Source organism: Neopsephotus bourkii, unplaced genomic scaffold, assembly GCF_033783945.1.
Source record: "Neopsephotus bourkii isolate Nb327-2 ecotype Australia unplaced genomic scaffold, CSIRO-AGI_Nbou_v1 NB_107, whole genome shotgun sequence".
Lineage (NCBI taxonomy): Eukaryota > Metazoa > Chordata > Aves > Psittaciformes > Psittacidae > Neopsephotus > Neopsephotus bourkii.
The window spans coordinates 16,468,128-16,491,635 of NW_026900624.1; the positions used below are offsets into that span (position 1 = coordinate 16,468,128).

The 23,508-nt window shown below is 45.4% G+C and overlaps 2 protein-coding genes across 2 annotated transcripts in view; both read right to left on the reverse strand.

Annotated features, from left to right (window-relative positions):
* Nucleotides 1-2,107: 2,107 nt before the first annotated feature.
* Nucleotides 2,108-23,508, reverse strand: part of TOMM22 (translocase of outer mitochondrial membrane 22) — a 93,991-nt gene continuing 72,590 nt past the window's right edge. The window contains exons 2-5 of the mRNA XM_061364646.1: nucleotides 3,627-3,758; nucleotides 3,405-3,523; nucleotides 3,072-3,189; nucleotides 2,108-2,637 (exon numbers count right to left, since the gene is read on the reverse strand). Of these exons, the coding sequence (XP_061220630.1) occupies nucleotides 2,563-2,637; nucleotides 3,072-3,189; nucleotides 3,405-3,523; nucleotides 3,627-3,734 (420 nt within the window). The 5' untranslated portion in view covers nucleotides 3,735-3,758 and the 3' untranslated portion in view covers nucleotides 2,108-2,562. The remainder of the gene's footprint in view (nucleotides 2,638-3,071; nucleotides 3,190-3,404; nucleotides 3,524-3,626; nucleotides 3,759-23,508) is intronic.
* On the reverse strand, nucleotides 3,909-6,646 carry CBY1 (chibby 1, beta catenin antagonist). Its single transcript, XM_061364679.1, has 4 exons — nucleotides 6,351-6,646; nucleotides 5,773-5,878; nucleotides 5,117-5,232; nucleotides 3,909-4,360 (listed from the first exon to the last, which is right to left on the reverse strand). The coding sequence occupies exons 1-4, from the start codon at nucleotides 6,426-6,428 to the stop codon at nucleotides 4,280-4,282; spliced, it is 381 nt and encodes a 126-aa protein (XP_061220663.1). The 5' UTR covers nucleotides 6,429-6,646; the 3' UTR covers nucleotides 3,909-4,279.

Here is a 23,508-nt window from a genome sequence, read left to right on the forward strand (position 1 = left end):
CTCTTTGGGGAGCTTGAGGATCCTTCCCCAGTGTCTCCGGGGATTGACTTTTGTGGCAAGAAGCTGTTCCACAGCATGTAGCTGCTGGCGAAGGTGACATGGAAACAGCAAGTGCAGGGTCATTGAGGAGCATCGTATTTCTTGATTGCAGAGAGGCCGTAGTCCGCTTGGGGTTTCTTTGTACTATGGCGAGTGGTTTGGGGTTGGCTTTTACTATTTTTTTTAACATCTGTTTTGCTTTTCTGCATGGTCACCCAGCAGTTTAGGGGCTGCTCGGAGAGAGGAAGAAAACTAACTGAAAAGGTTTTGAGAGGAACTGATTCCCTTTTATTTTCCTCTTTCCAGAAGTCTAACCTGCAGTCATGGAGATGTTCTGAGAATGTCCTAGAAAGATGTGAAGTTAAAGCTCAGCTGAGGAGGTGAGCTTTCATAGTAGCCAGGTTGTGCCTCTGTTATAGTTACTAGCCAATAATGTGGGGGATGCAGAGGGCCCACCAGAACCTGCGGGCAGTTGAGAGACCCTGACCCAATGTTGAACCAACCTCTCCTTCAGTGTTGGCCAACAAACATTCCGGTAACGGACAAACAGCTTTTTCCTTCCCCCATTTCCACGGGGAAGAGTGACCAGGCATGGAGACAGCAAGAGGATCCCCACAGGCTGTTCCCCATCGTTTTGGGTGAGCTGCAGCTCAGTCATGCCTTCCACAGCAAGAGGAGGAAACACCAAAATTGGAAGACTGTTGCATTCAGTGCTTCCTAGTTCAGCTGTTGTTCGCTTCCCTCCTTGACACATGGGATAACAGCAAATGCTGGGACACAACACAGCTCCAAGGAAGCCATTCCATCCTGCAGGAAAGTCTCATTTCTCCTGCTGGAGTTTGCAGGAGGGGTTGTAACTACCTTGTCTAAGTTCTTTTTCTCCCGAGCTCTGCAAACGCAGGAGCAGGTGCTCAAAGCTGAGAGACCACCAAAACCTGCACCTTCCTAATTCAGAACAGAGGCCACATAGTGAGGGGATGCCACTGTTCGGGACGTCTGGAAGCAGCGTTTTGCAGTCACAGCCTCCCACAGCTGAGAGCAAAACACCTCTCGCACGTTTTAAAGACCCGACGTTTCTATGAGAAGTCCTATTTCGTAACACATTCCAATGACCAATACCAGCTGGCAGAGGTTTTTAAACACTTTCCTACTGGCAGGATGTGCAGCCTGCAACATTCTGCTCGTGACTTGAAGCCATTTCTTCAAGAGGGGGGAAAACATAAACTAAACATACCTAGACAGCAATGTTTTCTATGCTAGTCGCACTTTGGAGAAACCCCATTTGCATGGAAGCTGCGAGCCAATGGCTCAGTGCACAATATGCAAAGATGTTTTCAACTACTTTGGGGCTAATTTCCTTTCCTTGTTTAGTCCCTTCCTTTCCCATGAAGGGGAATGGGTTAGATCCAGCTACTCAGGTAAAGGGAAGGTGGGATCACACACCCCACAGGAGGGGAGGGAGCTGTGCAGGCCCGAGGGGCTATCACTTCTGTATGTTCAATTGAATTGTTCTGTAAAGGATGTAAAGGCAAAATAAATTTTTTTGTTCTTTGGTTATAAAACTGCGCCCTTTCTACACAAACCTTTCTGTGAGTAGAATTATAGCATGGTTTGAGTTGGAAAGGACCTTAAGATCATCCAGTTCCAACCCTCTGCCATGGGCAGGGACCCTTACAGTAAAGAACTTCCTTATATCTAACCTGAACTTCCCCTGTTTAAACCCATTCTCCCTTGTCCTATTGCTCCCCTATGGGAACTCCCTTAAGCGACGCAAAGCTTGTTGCTCTGTCACCTTCGGGTACCAATGCAGTGTCCATCCCTTCCCATGGCTCCAGAAGAACTGAACCTCCCTAAAGGACATTTATTAAAACCACACTGCTCGGGTTGGATTTATTTAATACTCAATACAAAAAAATACGCAGCTGATTGCTAAAGTTCTACTGATGAGACAGAGGATCAGCATGATGGTCTTGAGCCTGCCACTCCCTCAGTTCTCACATACATACACATATGAAGCCGCCGTGACAGTATTTCTGCAGGTGCATCTTCCTGGAGAGAGTTTTCCACCTTCCTTTTGCTTTGCCTGCTGTGGAAGTTATTTCTCTTCCTCCTTCTCTCACCAGTGTCCTTCAACTCCACGTCAGCCAGCAAAGGATTCAGGACTCATTTTGCTTGACTTCTGAAGCCCAGCCTGAGCCCTGGGGTGGTTTTATGGGAGTACGAGGGGCCTGGAAGAGGAACTGAATTCCCCCAGTTCAAGTCTGACTGGTTATGGTGCATTGATTGAATAAAAGGAAAAACGACTTCTGTACAGGGGGAGGATGCAGCCAGGAGCTGTCAGCCGGTCCAGAGGGGGACAGGCTTCCCCCCTCTTTGTGAACAGGTCAGTGTCCCAAAGGAGAACCAAAAATAAAAACAAAGGGGAAAAGCAAAAAAATGCCCTGACCCAACAACTCAACAGTTCAATAGATCATAATCTCAAGGTCTTCCCACATGATACAAATCCAACGCAGCTTCCACAAATTAGATCTTCCCAGACAATGGTGGCAGGGCCCCCGGCATCCCCCCTGAGAGCCCCGTGTTGGGTCCCAGGAGGATCTGGAAGGAAAAGGGTCAGTTGAGGGGCTGCAAGAACACAGGACAGGGGCTGCGTGCTGCCTTCCCTCCCACAGCCTCCCAGTCGGGCACTGAGGCTGTGGCACCAGCTCCTCCCCTGCCATGAGAGCCCAGCCACACTGAATGCAAGTGGGGTGGATCTGGACATCGCTGCCTTCAGCCCATGTGCAGCCCTCACTGACTATTTTGGCCTGGTGAAAGCTAGGTTGTGTTTGCTGGAGTTTGCCATCAACTTGTTACTAGGAATCGGCAGGATCATCCCATTGGGAGCATCCAACCAAGGCACCCGGTGGGATGCAAACCGTACCACAAACCGCTCCCTAAGCTCCTTCAACAGGAGGTACCTGGGAGGAGGTGCAATGCCCTGAGCCAAACCTGCAGGGCCAGGGGAGAGGGCTGGGGTGCTCTTGCCTCACCTGTCGCTGCTGCAGCTGCTGCTGCTGCTCCATCTGCAGCTTTTCAGTTTCAAACACAACAGGAAGAACCAGAATCATGAAGGAAGTGGTCCCAATCCACAGAGCTGCCCTGGAGAATCTATGGAAGAGAAAGCACATTAGGAATAAGAACCGGTTCTTTCCCTGCTTCCCACAGGCCCCAGGCTTCCCCCTTGTACCTCCCTTTCCCCCCGTCTGTGCCTCACACAAAAGCCACCCGTGGTTCTGCCCCGAGGTGCCCCCTTTGCCCAATGCCGCCTAGAAACAACGGCCGCGGCCCCGCCACTCCACGCACCGCAGGACCCGCTCCCTCACCTGTACATCTTCTGCGCTACCGACAGCGACAGGTCGAACGTGGCTCCTGCCGCCGAGCGGACGCACTCGGGGAACATCTCCGTGAGCCCCCACAGCCGCTCCGCCAGCGTCTCGTCCAGCTGCGGGCGGCAACAACAGCGTCAGGCCCGATCCGGCCCTGCGCGACCGACGGGGTCACAGCTGCCCCGGCCCGCCCCGCCGCGCCGCCCGCTGCCCCGCTACCTCCTCGTCGTCGTCCTCCTCCTCCAGCTCGTCCTCCAGCTCTTCGGCCCTGCTCGAGCCGCCCTTGGGCAGCAGCTCCTCCGGGGACAGGGACGCCGCGGCAGCCATCACCACCAGGCACGGACGGAGGGGGCGGCGAGACAGCGGAAGCGGAAGGGCGGTCCTCCCGCGGCCCGGCCGTGAGGGAGGCAGCGGCACCTGGCGGACGGGAGGAGCCCACCCCTGTTCCCCCCCTCCCCGATTCTCCCCATCTCGTAGCTCATAGCAAACACCCGCAGACTCTGGGTTTAAATGTGTTTATGTAAACGATGCATGAGCCTCAACAGCAAGCACCCTGCAGGCTCCCAGAGGGGGCAGGTTTTGGGGAGGTCAGGGGGTGTCCTGCGTTTTTTAAGGTACCCGGAGATGGTTCTTCTTGAGGAAACGTAGTGAGGTAAAGTGCGCTGAGAAAATCTGTGTTAGCTGACAGCATCACGGTGTGACTTGTGGGGGTGCCACTCAGCTGTTATGTGGCACCCATGGCACCAGAGGCACCTCGTTACTTGCAGTCCCATGGAATGAAGCACCTACACACACAGTACCAAGGTACTGAGGAGGCACTGAAGGTCAGAGCTGGCCTCTTTGCTCCCCTGCCTATGGCAATCTCCTCTTCTTCACTTCCTCCTCTGGCTGTGGCTCTTTAGTTCCTCCAGCTCCTTCTCCATCAGGTGGGACTCGGCTGTGGTCTCGGAGAGCTGCAATGACAAGGGTGAGCTACTCCTCCGCCCTGCACCCTGCGCTACAACCAGAAGCTTTTCCCCATTCCATGGCACCACCTTCCCCCGAGGCATTACCAAGAGTAACGGTCCTGAGGCAGCACCTGAGTTTGCTCCCATTTGGGCAAGAGGGAAGAGAAAGGAAATTTCACACTTCATTGCCATTGCTGGGGAAAGCTGGAGAGCAGCTTGGGCTTCAGCTCAGCACCCCAGCCACAGAAGCTGCTTGCCAGTTTTAAAACACAGGAAGAGTGCAAGAGAGGAATGGGATGAGGAGGTATATGCTCAGAGTGACATAAAGGGTAAATCGCTTAGTGGTCTAAGCACAGGCATTCCATTTCACTGAAAGCATCTCCAGATTTTGAGCATTATCGCTAGGTAAGGTTGAATTTTGGTTTATTTAGGGCTTGCGGATTCTTTCGCCCCATGGTTTGCACACAGAAATGATGTCACGCCACTCGTCATAGCAGCTGGAAGCTTTAACCTTAACCACCAGAGAAGGTGGCTATTGCTTTGTTTCACTGTTAGGGCACAGGGCAAGAGTAACAAGAAAAATGCCGTAACACTGTGCAGGAAGGGACAACGGAGCCATGGCACTTGTAGGGGCTCCTCTTGTATCAGCCATGGTGCTCACAGCAGGGGCCAGACTTTGCTCCTGCCCTCACTTCACCATCACAGCTGTCCTGTGTAGCAGGCAAAAGCCAGAAGAGAAGGGCACAGACCCCAGTGCCTCACCATATCCAGTAGAATGTCCACTTTCAGCCGAAGAAGGTTGTTTTCTTCCTCCAGCTGCTGGTTTCGCTTGCGCAAGCGCTGCATTTCTCTGCGATCCCCTGTGAAGCTTCCTGATTCTGGAAGGAAGGAAAGAAGGAGGTTAAAATGCAGATTAAAATCATAGAATCCCAGACTGGTTTGGGTTGGAAGGGACCTTAAAGCTCATCCAGTTCCAACTCCCTGCCACGGGCAAGGACACCTTCCACTAGAGCAGGTTGCTCTAAGCCCTGTCCAGCCTGGCCTTGAACACTGCCAGGGATGGGGCAGCCACAGCTCCTCTAGACAGCCTGTGCCAGGGCCTCACCACCCTCATAGTAAAGAATTTCTTCCTTATATCTAATCTAAATTTACCCTCTTTCAGTTCAAATCCATTCCCCCTAGTCCTGTCACTCCAGGCCCTTGTAAAAAGCCCCTCTCCAGATTTCTTGTAGGCCCCTTTTAGGTATTGGAAGGCTGTTATAAGGTTTCCCTGTAGCCTGCTCTTCTCCAGGCTGAACAAACCCAGCTCTCTCAGCCTGTCCTCACAGGAGATGAGCTCCAGCTCTCTGAGCATCAAAACGCGGGGTGTCAGCCAGCCATGGCTACTCCAGATCAGAACCAGCAGAGCAGCATTCTACCTGCCACCCACTGGCCATTCTCAAACTTGAGGCTCTGGCCGGCGAGGTTCATGGTGGGCATGCTGTACTCCAGCCCCAGCTCGATCTCACGGGTCGATCTGTCCAGCTGCAAGGAGAAGATCACACTCAGCATTTTATGGAACTCCAAAGCCACCCCCTGCTCTGCCCCAGAATTTCTCAGCGGCCGGCATTCCAACAGAACCTGATGGTGCTGAAGCATGAAATCCTACTTTGCTCGTGTTCTGCCGCAGCACAGGACCAAGGCAGTCCTCTCCCTGCACATCTGCACGTTCTCCCACTCAAACACACACACACACCTCCCTGCGCTTAGAGACCATTGGTGAGAAGTTTTAGGTGAAACAGTTCTGCACTCGGATGATGATCATCTTTGCCTGCTCTAGTCATAGAACCACAGAATGGTTTGGGTTTGAAGGGATCTTAAAACTCATCCAATCCCAACCCCCTGCCATGACAGGGACACTGTGCCATTTCTACCTTCACATACTATCACCAGTGACCATAAGTGGTGCCAGGAAAGAGGCACAGCCAGGAGGTTATGGTGGCTGGGGGGCACTCACCAGATTCAGGTTGGAGAGAGAGGCAAATTTCCTTGGGGGGGTCTTCTTTGGGCTGAAGGTGTTCCCGAAGAGAGGCATCCCAGCACGGCTCCCCGAGCGGGGTGGACGTCAACAGCGCCCTGAAGACGGAGGCTGCGAGCGTCGATGTGATGAGACGGCGGTGTTGCGGTTCCCGCTGGTGGCCCCTTTCCCAGCACCTCCAACAACGTTGCCTGGTGCTCACCTACAATCAGACCCCGCACCCGTGGTCCTCACGCTGTGCGCCAGCCCTCCGAAGGGGTTAAATGGAGGCGGGGGGGGGTGGGAACCGCAGAGCGTTGAGGATGGTCCCGCTCTGTTTCCCCTCCCGGCATCTCACTGTTGAGAACAGCGGGATGAGGGAGCGCAGATGAGGAACACCCGATCACACCCCCCCCCCCCCCCCTCGCCCCGCAGTGGTAGGGTCAGCCTCGCGGTGCAGGGGCGACCGGGCCGGGCTGGGCTGTTCCATCAACCTTCGCCCGAGGGGGGGGGGGGGGGGAGGGGGGGGGGGGGGGGGGGGAAAGCACCTCTCCGCCGCGTGCTCCCGGCGCCCCGCGTCCGCGCCGCCGCGCTCAGCCGCCGTTGCTGCCGCGTGCCTCAGGAACGGTTTGCGGCCGTTACGTTGCCATGGCGACGGCGGGGTGCTCCGCCGCTCCTCCCCACGGTGCGGGGCCCGCAGGAGGAGGAAAATGGCGGCCGTGGGGGGTTCCTCACTCCGGGCCCTGAGACCCGCCTCGGAACCGCCGGGTTGCTGCTGTGGAGATGGGGCCTTCAGTGCCGTGGGTTAGCGGCGGACGTGGCAGCGCTGGGGTAACGGTTGGACTTGATGATCTTAAAGGTCTCTTCCAGCCTGGTTGATCCTATGATTCTGTATGACCGATATTTTTTATGTTGCAGAGGCAAAATCCCACTTCTTTTCTAAATTTTAAAGTCATTCCCTGTTAGAATTCAGCGGACTCAAATGACTTGCTTCATTGTTAGAAAAGCTTCTGTTAAGAAGCTTAATTTTAATGACATATTAATGTGTTGACTTTAGTTAAAAGGGGACAATAAAGGAGTGGGGGAAAGGATGGGGGGGAGAGCAAGAAGTGCCAGGAAAGGAAGGAGGAAAAAAAGGGGAGTTGCCACCTTTTTAATTTCCCTTCTACATATACTGATACTCCACAGAAAAGTTACTTAACATTTTTTCATTCGCGGTAGGGTGCTTAACTGGCACCCTTCCTGAAGTGAGCCAGAGAACTGCTCACTTGGAATGAGAACTGGAAAGATACCAGAGTGCCAACCTGGTGACTATTGACAAGAGAACAATCTGGTGCTGCAGTATCTTCTCATAGTTCAGTTAAACGATGACCTGGCAGTGTGTGTTTGCAGCCCAGAAAGCCAGCCATATGCTGGGCTGCATCAAAAGGAGCTTGGCCAGCAGACTGAGGGAGGTGAACTTCCCCTCTACTCCCATCAGACTCCACCTGCAGAACTGCGTCCAGCTCTGGGGCCACCAACACAAGAGGGACATAGACTCACTTGTGTGAGTCCAGAGAAGGCCAAGAAGGTGCTCAGAGGGGTGGAGCACCTCTCCTGTGGAGACAGGCAGAGAGAGTTGGGACTGTTCAGCCTGGAGAAGAGAAGGCTCCAGGGAGACCTCATAGCACCCTTCCAGCACCTAAAGGGGCCTACGGGAAATTTGGAGAGGGACATTTTACAAGTGCCTGTAGTGACAGGACAAGGGGGAATGGCTTTAAACTGAAAGAGGGGAGATTTAGAATAGATACAAGGAAGAGATTCTTCCCTGTGAGGGTGGTGAGGCACTGGCACAGGTTGCCCAGAGGAGCTGTGGCTGCCCCATCCCTGGCAGTGTTCAAGGCCAGGTTGGACGGGGCTTGGAGCAACCTGCTCTAGTGGAAGGTGTCCCTACCTGTGGCAGGGGGTTGGAACTGGTTGAGCTTTAGGATCCTCTCCAACCCAAACCATTTGGTGATTCTGTGATTTTATGCAAAAGCAAAGAGCTGGAAGTGAAGTGAAGGCAAGAACCTTGGAAGAAAAGCTGGGAGAATGCAGAATTACAATTTTGAGCTGAAAAAGCCTGTAGCTAAGTCAAAGACCATACTGCCCAATCAGGATAGTGAGGGACTGAACTGTTAACACTCGCATTTTTATTGCTGAATGCACTGGAAAATTCTGAGTTTCCAAACAAGTACTCAGACCTGCAGAGCTCCAGGTGAGAAAAGCATCTCCCTGAGCTGCTCAAAGACAAAGCCACATCCCATTCTTTTATGAACTTGGAGTTTGTTGTTGACGGGGGGAAGCTAGATATCAAGAAGTGCTGGTCAGGTGGTGCTCCACCAGTAACACAGGCGTAATAATGTTCACCTTTCTAGAATAAACCTGTCTGTTTCGGCATAGTTGTGTGCTCCAAGTGGGATGAGTATTGTGGTAACACATTATAATTATTGTAAAACTAACTAACTGCTTTTCCCAGGCTCTCACAGTGATTCTCTGACAGCCTTTCTCCAAGGTAGAGGCTCAGAAAAAGCCAGGCAGCCTGTCCCCACCACCCTGGCATGTGAGGTGACTGCTCACTTCTGTCTGCCTGGCTGCTTGTGCATGGATGCGTGTGAATAGTTTCAGAGTTGGTAGGGCTTGTGAATGAGAGTTCAGAAAGCTTCCCCCGAAGTTGTGAGAGCAAGAGGAAGACATTTCGGTGCCTGGTTTCTGGTGTGATTTGCTTCAGGAATTTTGCTTCTTTTGCATAGTTTTACTAAATTTCATTTCTTGCCAGATTCCATTTCCTCAAAAAAAGCTGTGGAATTTCCTTGCTACACCCAACCTCCCAGGCTATTCTAACAGCAGCTTCTCATCATTATTTCTCCACTTAGGTAGATACTGAGAAAAGAGCATCATCATTTCTATCTTTGCCTCTCAATACATTGCATTGTTCCCCTACCAGCAGGTAGTTTGACATATGATTTTAAGCGATTGGCCTGGTTTTCGCTGTGCCTGTCACTTGGTGGGGAGGTGAACACCTAGCACACTCTCTCTCTCCCAGTGCAATAAACTAGAAACATCACTCAAGATCTGCAAAAGCTTATTAAACAGTGAAGAACCTTGCTATTGCAGTCATCGTGTAAGGAGGCCACGTAGCTTTTTATAACAAAGTCTTTGGGAGCGCTGGTGGAAGGCTGAGAGCATGACAGGATGAAGATAGGGCTGTAGCACATGACAGTGTGGAAATTTTGGAATAGACCCAGGCTGGTTTTGGTAGCCTAATTTGGAGCTGCTTCTTCAGCTTTTTTGGATCGCAAGCAATACAGAATCTATAGCTTAGATTGTGTCAGAGCTGCTTTTAACTCAGTAGTGTTTCTCTTGCCTTGGTTTTTTTTTTTTCAGACACAGTGCAGGATTGTTATTTTTTCCTGTTATATCAATAATTATAGGGAAACCGCACTGACTGTTGAATTCAATAGACGTACTCTAGGCTTACTCTGACGTCAAAGAGAATGTTTATTGTAATTATTGCCGTTTGAAAGTTGCTACATTGACTGGTGGGCTAAAGAAGCCTGAGTTAAAAACCTGTAAAATCAGGGTTTTTTTGGTATATTGAAATTAATTCCACGCCCAGTTAATTTCTTGAGGAGTGAGAAAATTCCTGTTGCCTTAATGCTCTGCAGTTAATTTCACCTCCTCTAGCGGCACAAAATTAATGATGTTCCTTCTTTTAGTATACTAGATAGTAAATACCTCGGCTATATTTTATTGACAAAGCAGACACTTTTTTTTCTCACTGTGTTTCTTTTTTTCATTACAGCCAACTCAAGAGATGAAAGAACAGCAGCTTCACCTCTGCAAAGTTATGCTCTCCTCCTTCTTAACTGTCGCGGATTCCACCACCAGGAGGCCCTCATTAAAGTGTTTGTAGCTAGGCGAAGAGAACACAAGGACGGAGAAATGAGATGAAGAAACCCATTCCCATAGAAGTAATCTGAAACTAATACCTATCCTATAGAGATTTATTTTTTTGGAGCGTTGTGCAGGCATCAGTTCTTGCAGGAATCCTAATATCCAAACCATCGGTTGTACTGTAACTTTTTAGGATAAGGGGGTGTCACAGGTAGTATTCCTGCATTGTATCACCAAGTTATAGCCAGGGAAGTTCATGCCTTTGTCTTCTGGATAGTAAAGCTTTTAATAATGTAATGAAAATAATAAAACAGGATAAAGCGCGGTTTGAATTTCTAGTCACTCACGACTGCCCTCTATCTTTCACCCACCGAATATGCCCTCATCTGATTCGTCTCTGCATTCTCTCTCCTAGCTATTTCCATATTCCCCAATTTTTAATTTCCTTTCACTTTTCACTGCAGGTTTTTATTGTCTCCTTAAAATTATAAATATCTGTACTGACAGCCTGATTGCTCTGGTTTGCTACCATCACCTGCTTTAAAGAAAGGGGGAAAGAGAAATGTTTCCATTCTTTTTATTGCCAAGTTGTCCACTTATTTCCTCAGTTACTGTCTCTTCAAAGCTGCAGTCATTGCTTTGTCTGAAATACGTTCAAAAGAACAGTGTGTCTATGATCTCTCAACTAAAAAGTATGAAGGTGTCATTTTTCTCTCCTTAAACCCCATTTTTTTCACTACTGAGTCAAGCCTCCTGTTTACACTTCTGGTTTCCCAAGATCACATTTCAGTACTGATGAGTCCAAGACACAGCTTTGCAATGTAATTTCAGAAAGGATGATAGGTGAGAGTAATATTTTGCCTGTCAGGAAATGTGGCTCATGCAAACTGTCAGCTGCAAATTGAGTTATCCTTTGTCTTTCAAACTCAATTTCTGCCCTTCTTCCTTAAATTCACATATATACATTCTACATGTTTACATTTGTTTACTTGGGCCTTTCTTATGTGTACTAATATGCAAAACATGTATCCTCTGCTCTAAGAAGCAGAAAAGGTGTGTATGAATCCATGGTGGTGTATCCAAAGTTCCCAGGCCTCTGAAGAGGTTTTCCAATCACTGTTCACCTTAGAGTTTAAACAAATATGCAGGTAATTCAGCTGCTCACAGGCTCTGGATAGCATCCATCACTTCCTGACAGAGTTTGCCATGAAGCTGTCCTTGGTGGCCAAGAGACCAAGGGTTCAGAGGATATGTGTAGCCCACGCAACAGTAAAAGTTTGTGTTAAGCTCTACTGCATCCTAAGGTTCCTATTGTCTGGGATCTACTTTGCTGGTGAATAGCTCTGTGGAAAGGGACCTGGGGGTCCTGGTGAACAGCAAGCTCAATAGGAGTGGACAGTGTGCAGCTACAGAAAAGAAAGACAGCAGGATGCTGGGTTACGTCAACAAGGGCATCACCATTATCCCACTCTGCTCCTTGCTTGTGAGGCCACACCTGTAATATTGTGTTCAGTTTTGGTCTCCGCTAAGCAAAAAAGATGTGCTCAGGCTGAAGAGGGTCCAGAGAAGGGCCACAAAGATAATCAAAGGACTAGGAAGCAGTATGAGAAAAGGCTGAGAGAGCTGGGGTTGTTCACCCTTGGGAAAAGAAGGCCTGGGGGAGACCTTATTGCCATGTTCTGGTATTAAAAGGGTGGCTACAAAGAAGATGGAGACTCCCTTTTTACAAGGAGTCACAAAGAAAAGATGTGGGGTAATGGATAGAGGTTACTCCTGGGGAGATTCCAGCTGGATGCAAGAGGAAATTTTTTTGCGATAAGAATAATCAGCCATTGGAATAATCTCTCCAGGGAAGTGGTGGATTCTGCAACACTGAACACTTCTAAGGTTCAGCTGGAGAGGGTGCTGGGCCATCTAGTCCTGGTCATGCTTGCCTAGAAAGGTTGGAACAGCTGATCCTTGAGGTCTGTTCCAATCTGGTATTCTATGATACCTGGCTACTTGTTGCTTGCTTCCATGCCTGTCTTCTCTTTGTTTCTTACTTTCACATTCATCTGTTTCTGTGGATCGCTTAAGATGTCCTTTTCAGGAAATGATGAAACATTAAACCCCCAGTCTGTAGATTCCTGATTAGCAGATGGAGGGAAAGGGAATACCAGGGACAGAATCTCTCAGTATGGGTCAGTTTCTTATACTCTATTGTAACCTTCCACAGCTGGCAGCTGTTGGAGACAAGATGTTAGGCCTTTGGCCCAAGCTGCCATATTGTTTATAAGGGAGAGCAAGCAGGGTCTGCATTCTAAATCCCCTTCTAAGGTTATTGTATCTCATGCTTTAGATAAACATAAGCTGTGCTTTGTTCATACAAACAAGTGAACCACACCATGGGATACTGTGAAGCTCAGTGTGTATAGCACACAATAAAGATGGGAGGAAAGTGCCAAGTATTCTTTTCCTTTTCTTTCCCTGTCCCTTCTTTCTCTCCACTGAGGCATGCTACCAACACAAAGAAGCTACCCTAACTGGGACTATGGTCAGTTGGAACCAGAAATATTCAAGATGAACAATCTGCTGGCCCCAAAGGATGAGGAGAGTTGTAAGAACAATGATGTAAGCAGTTCTCCCTACTCCTTGCTCACCCAAATAGGAGTTTCGTATTCAAACCAGGTAGTGATTTTTCTCCCCCAGATGCCTTGAGCTATAGTTCTCTTACTCTGTACTGATTCTTTGTGCTCAAAAGGTATGCCTACGGGTGGCTTTTATCAAAGGCCAAAACTGGAAGTAAATCAAAGGCCAAAACTGGAAGTAACATGGGCTTTAGATGATGTGGTGTCTGCAGCCACATGAGAATGGGCTGTATGGCCCAGAAAGTCCTCTCCAATCTTGGTTGTCTGCTGCAAGCAAGATGAGTTAGCTTGTCAGGCTTTCGTGGAATGCAGGTGACTGCTCACCATATCCTGAACTAGCCTGCGGTAAAAGTTACTCAGGGACACCAGGATATTTATAACCCCTTCCTATGAGACCTGCAAAGGCCAGGTGTAGTACTTAGTATTTACAGCAGTTTTGGTTTTTTGGATTCTTTTTTGGTCTGGGTTCCTGACTTAATTCTGTGTATTTCCCTGGGGTAGCTAGGAAGGCAAATGTGAGACATACTAGGGCCAGGTGGAAGGTGGTCTTGATAGCAGAACAGTTGTCATATATAAATAGCTGGATAGCGTCAGTGTGTTCAGCAGCAGTAAAGCAGTATCTTCATTGATTCACAAGGGAAAGAAAGCCCTGAAAATAAAAAGCTGGGGTTTCATTGAAAGCCCAAGTAAAATGAGCCTTATGGAAGGTGCTCTTTCCGCATAAACTTGGTTCAAAGTCTTGGATTCTAAAATTGGAAGCTGTGTTTTTCATTCTGCCTCCTTTCCCGAGATTCCTTTGAGATGACAAGCAGTCCAAAGAAAACTGGTAAGCACTCTGTACAAGAATGTAGGGTAAAACTATGTTCACTAGCATGTGTGGCCAGCTAGTGGATGTGTCACAGAACCTAAGGCTTTCATTAGAAGTATCCATTGCTGACCTCTCCATGTTCTTGGTACTGACAAGTTTGTTGGTTTGCGTATGGTTCTTTTGATCAGTTTGTCAGATGACATGAAAAGGAGATGTTCCTTAACCATTCAGAGATAAAATCTTCAGCAGTCTTCATATTTTCTAAGTTTGGTCTTACATGAGCACCTTTTACACTTCCCTTGCTGTTTAGGGATGCTCGCTCATTGCAGGTCATCGTTCCACAGGCAGCACTCACTATCTATGTTGTACTCTCCAGACAAGACACACCACATATTTCATTTAGAAAAGAAGCAGCAAAGAATGCGTCACAGGGAGAATGATACTTTGACTTATGCACCAAGTGCTTAAATATTGGGAAGAATCTAGTATTTTTAATGTTACCAGGAAAGAAGGTGTATCATACTTAGAAACTGGTTCCCAGCTCACACATCTATGTAATCCAATTCGTTTTGGAAGTAAAAGCAGATGAAAATCTGAGTCTCTGAAGATTTAAATCTTGCCAGTCTGAAAGAAAGCTAAATTGTTTTCACGGGTCAGTAGACAGGCTGTTCTCACAATTCACTCATTCATTTACTGCTGAAGTAATGTGCTGCTTCAGTTCCAAGATTAAACAACTAGTAGTGATAACTTGTTGTCAGAGATCATGTCAGTATGTTGAGCCTTGTGTAGAACACAGGAAAGCTTGTAATCGAAATTGAGAAGGGTGAACGGTGTCCAACAGGCTGCAAGTAATGATAATCAAGCCAGTAAAAAATGGGGATTGTGGTTTCCAAAACAAATGTCTTAATTTTGTATTCAGTCACTGAGACAAATACTGACACTTTCCAAAATGCTCCAGAATAAGCATTTATTTTGCAGTAGATGGGAACTGCAGGTGCCTGGCACTTAAGCATTTGCTGTTTAATTATGAGTCTGCTTTAATTCCTGTTTGAAATCCTGGGACATGAATGACCTTGGATGATGGATGTAGGCAAGAGCATTACTACTGTACTTGGATGAAAAGTAGCAAATTACTTTGAAACGTCTAACAGAAATTGTTTTTCCTCTATGTTTTTCATTAATAGTTTAGGAGAAAGGAAAAGATGGTTATTTGTCACGCAAAGAAGGGGAAAGTTCTTAGCACAGACAGCAAAGAAAGATAAAAGAAAAAAAGATACTTGGGCAAAGTAGCATGGAAAAAAGTATAAATGTTGGAAGGAATGGTAATGGTAAATGTACACAGAGGCTGCATTGAATTGGAGGTTGGCAGTGGTGAACCTGATGGAGAAAACAGTGAGAACATTCAAAGTCAGCACTGATAAGAGTCAGTCATAGCATACTTCCAGTATCTGAAGGGGACCTATAAGGATGCTGGGAAGGGACTCTTCATTAGGGACTGTAGTGATAGGACAAGGGGTAACGGGTTAAAACTTAAACAGGGGAAGTTTAGATTGGATATAAGAAGGAAGTTCTTTAATGTAAGGGTGGTGAGGCACTGGAACAGGCTGCCCAAATAAGTGGTAAATGCTCCATCCCTGGCAGTGTTAAAGGCCAGGTTGGACAGAGCCTTGAGTGGCATGGTTTAGTGTGAGGTGTCCCTGCCCATGGCAGGGGGGTTGGAACTAGATGATCTTAAGGTCCTTTCCAACTCTAACTATTCTATGATTTTATGATTCTGTGATTTCCCTGCAAATACTTTGGGAGTAAATTGAATCATATTTCTCTCAAACTGAAGAGCAATGTCTGTATCATTGCGCACTTTGTGATTTTTCTTGTATCACACGTTGAAGAGGGGAAAAGAAATTGATCAGTCATAAGGTCTGCCCGTTCCACAAAAACTTAATGCCCAGAAGACAAGCTAGCAGGAGAGCAAGTTATTCTCCTTAAATCTGAAATCAGGTATATCAAGCATTTTATTTCATATTTACTCATATTGCAGAGGACTGCTCTCAGCATAACACACAATTTACTCAGCTTGCATCTTGCTGATTTCTACACATTTTTGTAATGAAAGTTTGTGCTGTAACATGTCTGTCAACAAGTGAAAGCAACAACTTCTGTTTCTCTTGACTGAGCTAAATTGAGTTTGGTGTATTTTTTTTCTTTTAATATATGCTATTAGAGCAATCCTGCCAGGCTCCAGATCACTTTTATTCTTTGGAATTCCTGTCCCTGCTGGCTTGTATTGGTATGGTATTTAAACACCATCGAAGTGATACTGCCATGCTGACAGCCTATCAATTTCTCTCACCATAGCCAGTGTCTTGCCATTAATGTTAGAAAGAAAAATCCCCCTTACCCGTGCTGCTTTGTCACTGTGGATCAGCAAGGGGGAAACGTATTTCACTGAGTTGAAACTGCACGTTGAAACACACAAGTATGTTGTGCTTTATTAATTTTGTTAAAGCAATTTATCAAGTCAATAAATCTTTAGGGTAGAAATCTTCCAGACTTGCTTCTGTTGGAGACAGTTGACTTGGCTGGGCAGTTTATGGAACAGTTCCCTCAGTTACTTTTTGCTAGACAAGGACATTACCCTGGAGTCACAGCTATTTTGCAAGCCTATAATTGCCTTCTGTGACCCCAAAATTTCTGCTGCCATTTCAGTAGGAAAGGATGGGTTTTTTTCCTTTTCCCACGACTGCAATGTGGTGCTGCTGGCACTAGTGGCTGCTGCTGTATTTTGCCCTAGAAACAGTTATGTCTCATTTGTGGATAGGCTAGACTTTTGAAAAAGAAAACATGAGAATTAAGGCATTAATCCTACCAACACCGTACATCGCTTAAAGTTTTTCTGCCTTTCATTTTTCTTGCAGGAACTGAGACACGGACAAGCTTGTAACAAGTACCAAGCTCATCGAAAAAGTAAAGTCTTCCAAGTCCAAACGGGTAAAATATACAACAGTGATTTTTCCAGGTATAGAATGGGGAAGAAGAGGTAAAATATTATTTTACTAAGAATTCACAGGTTTGTCATTCTGAAGGCCTTTGCTATGATGATATAATATGTGCACCCCATTGTCATGGTTTAAACCCAGACAGGAACTAAGTCCCACGCAGCTGCTCACTCATTCTCCCTCCAGGGCAAGATGGAGAACTGGAAGAAGGTAAAACCTGTGGATTGAGATAAGAACAGTTTAGTAATTGAAATAAAGTAAAATAGAATTATAATAAAAATAATATCAACAATAACAATAATTATAACAGGGAACAACAAAAACAGAGAAATGAAAGCTCAGAAAACAGAAGTGATGCAAAATACAACTGCTCACCACCCACTGCCAGATACACAGGCCAATCCTTAGCAGTGACCGGTCCCTCCTGGACAACTGCCCCGGTTTCTATGCTGAGCATGATGCTCTATGGTATGGAACACCCCTTTGTCTAGTTCAGGTCAGCTGCCCTGTCTGTACTCCTTCCCAGCTTCCTGTGCACCTCCTCACTGGCAGAGCATGAGAGTCCTTGAAAAGTCCTTGACCAGGGTAAGCAACTACTCAGCAACAACTAAAACATTGGTGTATAATCAACACTGTTCTCAGACTAAAGCAAAAACACAGCACTGTACAGCCATTAGGAAGAAAAATAACTCTATCTCAGTTGAAACCAGGACAGCCATACAAGAAGCAGGAGAGTATGTATATATATACATATACGTGTATATATTTGCCAATCCTAGGCAGCTGCAACCCATCAAAGCTTCTTATGTGTGTCTTCTCTTGTGCGTGCCTAATTAGTGCAAATGCTTTCTTAGGTATTGGATTTACTGACATGTGCTAGGTGATGGGAATCCAGACTGCTAATAGTTAACATTTTAGACCTCCACACCCAAAAGCAAAGCTTGGAAATGAGAAGAAGGGAAGTGTTTGGAAGCGGTCTTAGCATATGTTAAAACTAGAAGACTAAAAATAGCACCTCATCCTAGAGAGGTGGTGTGGTGTTTGGAGAAGGATGGGAGATGATTTGATAGCTTGAGTGAATTTTTCTCTCTCCTGCTGACAGAGATGATCTTGTTGGCATGCACATATGCCCCGCAAGACAGGAAAGATTCTTAAGGGCAGTTGCTCATGTAAAGGGAGCATGGAAAGGGGACTGCATTGTACACCTTAGTGTTGCTATTTTGTCAGTTTTTCTGTACAGATTCTGTCCCTAAGCCAGTAATGTCCCTTCCCTGTGCCCCATTCAAACTTTCTGCCTTCCCAAGAAGAATGAGTGAGAAGATTTTGCTCCTTTCTCTGGAAGCAGGTCATCTAAGAGAGTTGAAGCTTCTGTTGTGTTAAGCTATTGACAAGTACAGCCTCCAAACCATAGTGCTTTGGATATATTTTTAGTCTTGTAATGACGACAGTTCTGAAATCTGTAGCATTGTGCATTTCTCAACAGTCTTCCTTCAGCAGTTGCTTTTAAGAACATTAATATAGTGCTAGAGACAACCCTTCTACTGCATACTTGTTCTAGCTCTGTCTAGAATTTCCTGCCCTGCCTTTTTTCCCTATCAAATATACTTGAATACCTCCTGAAGCAACACCCACATGAGTCCTCCACCCAGGTAGACTCCTGAGCTAATTGGCAGATGATTTTGTTTTAGAGAGAGTTCCTTCGAGGCCATTCAGTTGTTTCTTACAAATGCCTGGGATGAAAGATCGTTGTTATTCTCATCAGTTTCTTATAGGTAGTTTGCTTTTGCTGCATTAGCACTGTGATAGCTGAGGGTGGGGAAGAGTGGCTGGATAGTTAGAAACATCTCATGGCTGCAGTTCAATGCTGAAAACTATTTTGAAATCAAAGATTTGAGCATCATGTGATTTCCTGCTTGTGTGCTACTCACTGCCATAAGACCAGAGGTCATGTGTGAAATTTGGTCTCAGAAACTCTGACCTCCTCCTCTCTCATGGCTTGCCTGGCCATTAAAGCAGGAAGAGCTGCCTCAATAGTCCAGTTGGAAAATAACAATGGGGACAGACAAAACAGACTGCAGTAGGAAGTACTAGGGTATGTTGAACTGAGTGTGAGCTGTGCACCTGCACTGAGTCTCAGAGACACCTACATGTCATTTATAATCACCAATTCAGCAAAAACATGAGGAGGAGAGATTAAAAGCTTTCTTTAGATAGGGACAAAAGAAATGTTTAAGAAATAGACATGCTTCCAGGAAGGCTGGTAAAGAAACCATGATAATCCAAGGAAAGGGCAACAAGGGATAAACCAAGAATAATCAGGCTACTGAAGCTCTGAAGTTTAAAGGTGCAAGGCTGAAAAAAATACAAATTAGCTGGACCATTACTGTAAATTTCCCCCACATGTTGCAAAATGAAGGAAATACAGTATTTTAAAGCCAACTGAAACTCCTGAGAGCTCTAAGTATTATTCTGAACTAAAAATAACTGTGTGACCATGCACTCAATGCCTATCCAAGTTTCAGGGTTTGAAAAACAAACTGCTTATGGTCTCTTCTGGCCACTAGCCTGGCAAACATATGGACTAGAAATGGAGCAAGACGGGGCTTTTTCCTGTGGTTTACATACAAACTCACTTACAGAAACAGCAGGCAAAGCCAAGGACAGAAAACTGGCCAAAATGACATGTTTAATTTTGCAGCATGGCAGGTTTAAAAGAAAAGCTATTACCAACCAAGAGCCTGAGCTAAAAAGTCTTAACATTTCCAAACTCATAACTGTGAAAAGGATTATTTTTTCCAAGCAGAGGCTCTTCAGAGTTTGCAGTGAGTTTTTATTTTAATGAAGAAATGTCTCAAATCCCAGTGCTGAACCTCTTCCAAGTGTGAATTTTAAAATGTTTTTCTTGTAAAATGCCATCTTTGATGTGACCAGTGAATTCCGCTGTGAGCTGGGAAATAAGAAATTTCTGTTCACTTTAAATACATTCTTCTTCCTGAAGCATGCCAAAGAAAATGCTGCCCTGAGCACAAAACAGAGCAGTGTGCTCAGAGTCATTATTCAGCCTACTTGACAACAGAAGCACTCAGCTTCTGGGAGCTGGAATGTATTGGAGGGGCAGAAAAGAAAAAACATTCCATGAATTATGCTTTTTTTAGCTGTAACTCTGAAAACTCTGCTCTCCTGTGTTCTGTGCATAAAGCTGCTTTGCTCTGTGTCTTTTTCAGATTAATTTTCAGGGCTGGCGTGTGAGTAAATTAGAGAAGCATTGCCTCTTTTGGCCCTAACAGTTAAGAAAATATTTGCAGTACTTCCAGCTTGTTTGTGTTAGGACTCAGAATTTCTTTGGTGTGAAGAATACACACACAGTCCTGTGTTCTGCAGCACGGCAAATGCATCCATGAGCAATTTTCTTGTTGAAACTCCCTTTCTGATGAGTTATTGTGGTTAAATTAAATTTTCTGCCTCAGCTTCCTCCTAAAGCAATTATCCCTTTGTTGCTTCACTCTTCCTGTCTCGTGCACCAACGTGTAGAGCTGCTGCCCAGCAAATTCTACCTCCTATATTTGCATTCAGTCCTAGAGGAGTCTTTTTGTCTACAGAAATGTTGAGGGTCTACCAAATGGCAAAACTGATCTAACACTTTGCTGAGACAGTCTTTCTCTGTCTCCCCTATCCCACAGCTGTCTAATCCCATCTTTTCTTTTTTACTCTTAGGATGAGCACTGGAGTGAATACAAATAAGAGGAAATGCAAAGCCACTTAGAAAAGAGAGAACATAATGCCCTGCTGGCTCAAACCAAAGCCCTGGCTACCTCTGAAAGCTGCAATAGGAGGCATTAGTTAGAGGGAGCTTGGGAGCCTGGCAGTGCTCTGGAGTTGGCTCAGCCCTAGTAGTGCCTGTCTGGCTGTATGAAGCACTTCATTCCCTTGGGTGATGGCTTCCTATTTCATCTGTGATCAGAGGAACATTTAGTAAATTCTTCTGGTTTGCTTAGTGAAATGAAGATAATTCACCCATGGACTTTAACCAGGCCTGTGACTGAGCTTTAATTCAAATACATGCTTGGCAGTGCTACTGTCACAGACTTTGAAGACTGATAACAGTTTCATAGCAAATAAATTTTACTGTTGCTTTCTTTATCTTACTTTTATCTGACCTTGGAGGTCAATTCAAATGGATAAAGATATCTGTAACTGTAGTTAATATCCTCACTTTGCCACATGTGTGGGGCAGTCTTATTTCATCAGTAGTCTGTTATTCCTGTTTATGATAAAGTTGATAAAGCTAAAGTAGAACAAGGTGCATATATTCCAAACCAAAAATCTATATACGTGGAGTTAGTCAAGAGCACTTATTCTGGAATTTGCAACAGCTATTTAGAAAGCTCTCTCAGTTTAAAAAGACCTGTGTCTCCCAAAGTATACATTTCATGATTCAGAGTAATGTATTTATCCAACTGCACTTCTTTTCGTGCAACAGAGATTTTTGTGCAGAGATTTATAAATTGTGGAAGGTCACAGCACCAGCCTCCCAAGTAGGAAGAATTATTTTGTTAAAAACTGAAAAGCTGCTTTAAACCAGATTTTATTTTTTTTTTTTAGTGCCAGCATAGGTTAGAAATGTGCTCAGTAATAGGTTTTCAAAGGACTGAATTTTAGCTGCAACCAGGATATGCACTTAATCCATGTCTATCCATTTTGCTACTGGTCTGCATGTTAGCTCAGGCAATCCTTGAGTTTATTCTAATTTATCAGCTGCCAATAAAATTAAGAAGGTAAGTCAGCCACTAGTTAGTGGCATGCTGCTACATTCAAAAGCTTGTTTATGGACAGAGGAAGTGTATAATTATTGTGTATAATTAAAGCCAAGAATGTATTGCTGGTATAATTGAAATCTTCAGAGTCTAATGATTATTGATCCAGATGTATCTTACAGAAAGATTAATAATGAAGTTAGAGTATTTCTGTAGAATGGTAACACAAACACTTCTTGGCTTCTACCCCTTTTCCTTGTATTTCACTCACCCACTGCTCCTGTGGGTCATAATGTTGGTGGTTTCATTCTGGCACGTGTGTGTGTGACATGGAGAGTTATCAGAATTTGTAGTCCTGTTGTGGGAGAATACAATCTCCATATTGATGGTTTCTCCTCCCTTGCTCTAGGATCCACTTGGGGTCATGTTTACATGTTTGCTATTGGTCTGCAGTGCCACGCTACATCTGATTTTACGGTATGTGGTGACTATTACATATATTAGTTACTATGGTTTTGTTCTCCTTGTTACCCCTAAAACTATTTTTTATTCAGCTGCAGGTCAGCATTTCTTTGTCTGATCACCAGTGAATTGCTTAAGGCCGTTAGGTCTCCAGTGCCAAGCCTGTGCCTTGCCTGTTACCTTTACGTGTCTGTACTCCTCTGCACATCTTGTGTCCCCACTTCTCAAGGCCTCTGCTATTGCACCAGGCCTGAACGTCTCCACACTGTATCCTTGTGCTAGTTGTAAATCTCTCATTCTATGTAGAATAACTGTTACTGCTATTTATACAGAATGATGGCTGTACCACACACAGATAAACTGAAGTAAAACACGTTAGCCATAAACCTGGTCAATCATGGAAACTGCTGTCACAGCTTACAAAGTAAGGTACAGAAGGACTGAGAGAAGTTCAAACAAAGCAAGCCTGACAAGTCGAGTCCTGAGGCTTTGCAAATTTGGCACAAAGCTGACAGCAAATTACCACAAATGGCAATACTGTGTTGCAGGGCTATATGGTTACTGTGTTTTAGCCCCAAAAGCCATAAGCAGATAAGAGCAAGCTGTACACACTACCAGATAACCCATCAGGTTTAAGCAATTTTTTTAGAATTGGAATTTTTTATGTTTTGAAGTAGAAAGCACAAGAATGCAAGAATTAGTCTCGGTTATCTGACCTTTTAAAACTAGAAGTTAGCTCAAAGCATATTGCCTCTTTTTATAAACAAAATTGCATTATCCAGTGAATGGTGGAAAACGAGGGTAATGGCAATGATAGTCAAGCACTGAAACTGGCTGGTTCTTTCTCAGAAACCTTTGACAAAAAACAATCCACAGCCTCCCCAGGCAAACAAACATGCACCAGTTTATCTGATTCCGCTTTGCACTAGATAATCTCATGTCCCTTTCCATCCTCTTGTTCTCTATCAGTAGGTTGCTTTTTTACCTTAAATAAAATATTCCTTGTGCATTCTCAAACAGGACCACTTTTCTTATCTCCTTTGTCTTTTTTATAGTCTCCTCATATGATATGCTGATGTGTCACCTAAAAGCCTCTGACTGGATTTGGGTTTTGCAAAGCTTAAAATGCCCTTGTTTATTGCAGTCTGTGGGGTTTTCTTGGTTTGTTGGTTTGGGTTTTATTGCTTGTTTGGTTGGTTGTTTTTTGTTTGTTTGTTCGTTTTTTTAACCATGCCATCCTTTATTATATCTAAAGAATTACTTATTTCACAATCACCTATTAAAATGATCACAAAGAAAGTGAAACTCATGTTGATGGGCCTGCTATCACTTAAAGCATTTGTATAGTTGATGTTGCGGATTCTTTGGTTTTCAATTAGAAAAAATACCCATGCCTGAATTCTCTAGGCAGTCAGAGTTTTGGTATTAATAAGGTATCTTTGGCATCTTCTCCACTCACATCCAAACTGTTGCGCATGTGAATGGAGACCTGTGACCTGGCACCTTTTTAATACCACTGATTACAGCATTCTTATCCATAGTTTCCTCTAGAGCTGCAATGCTGTACCATGGTCTGGCAAGGACATCTTGATACCC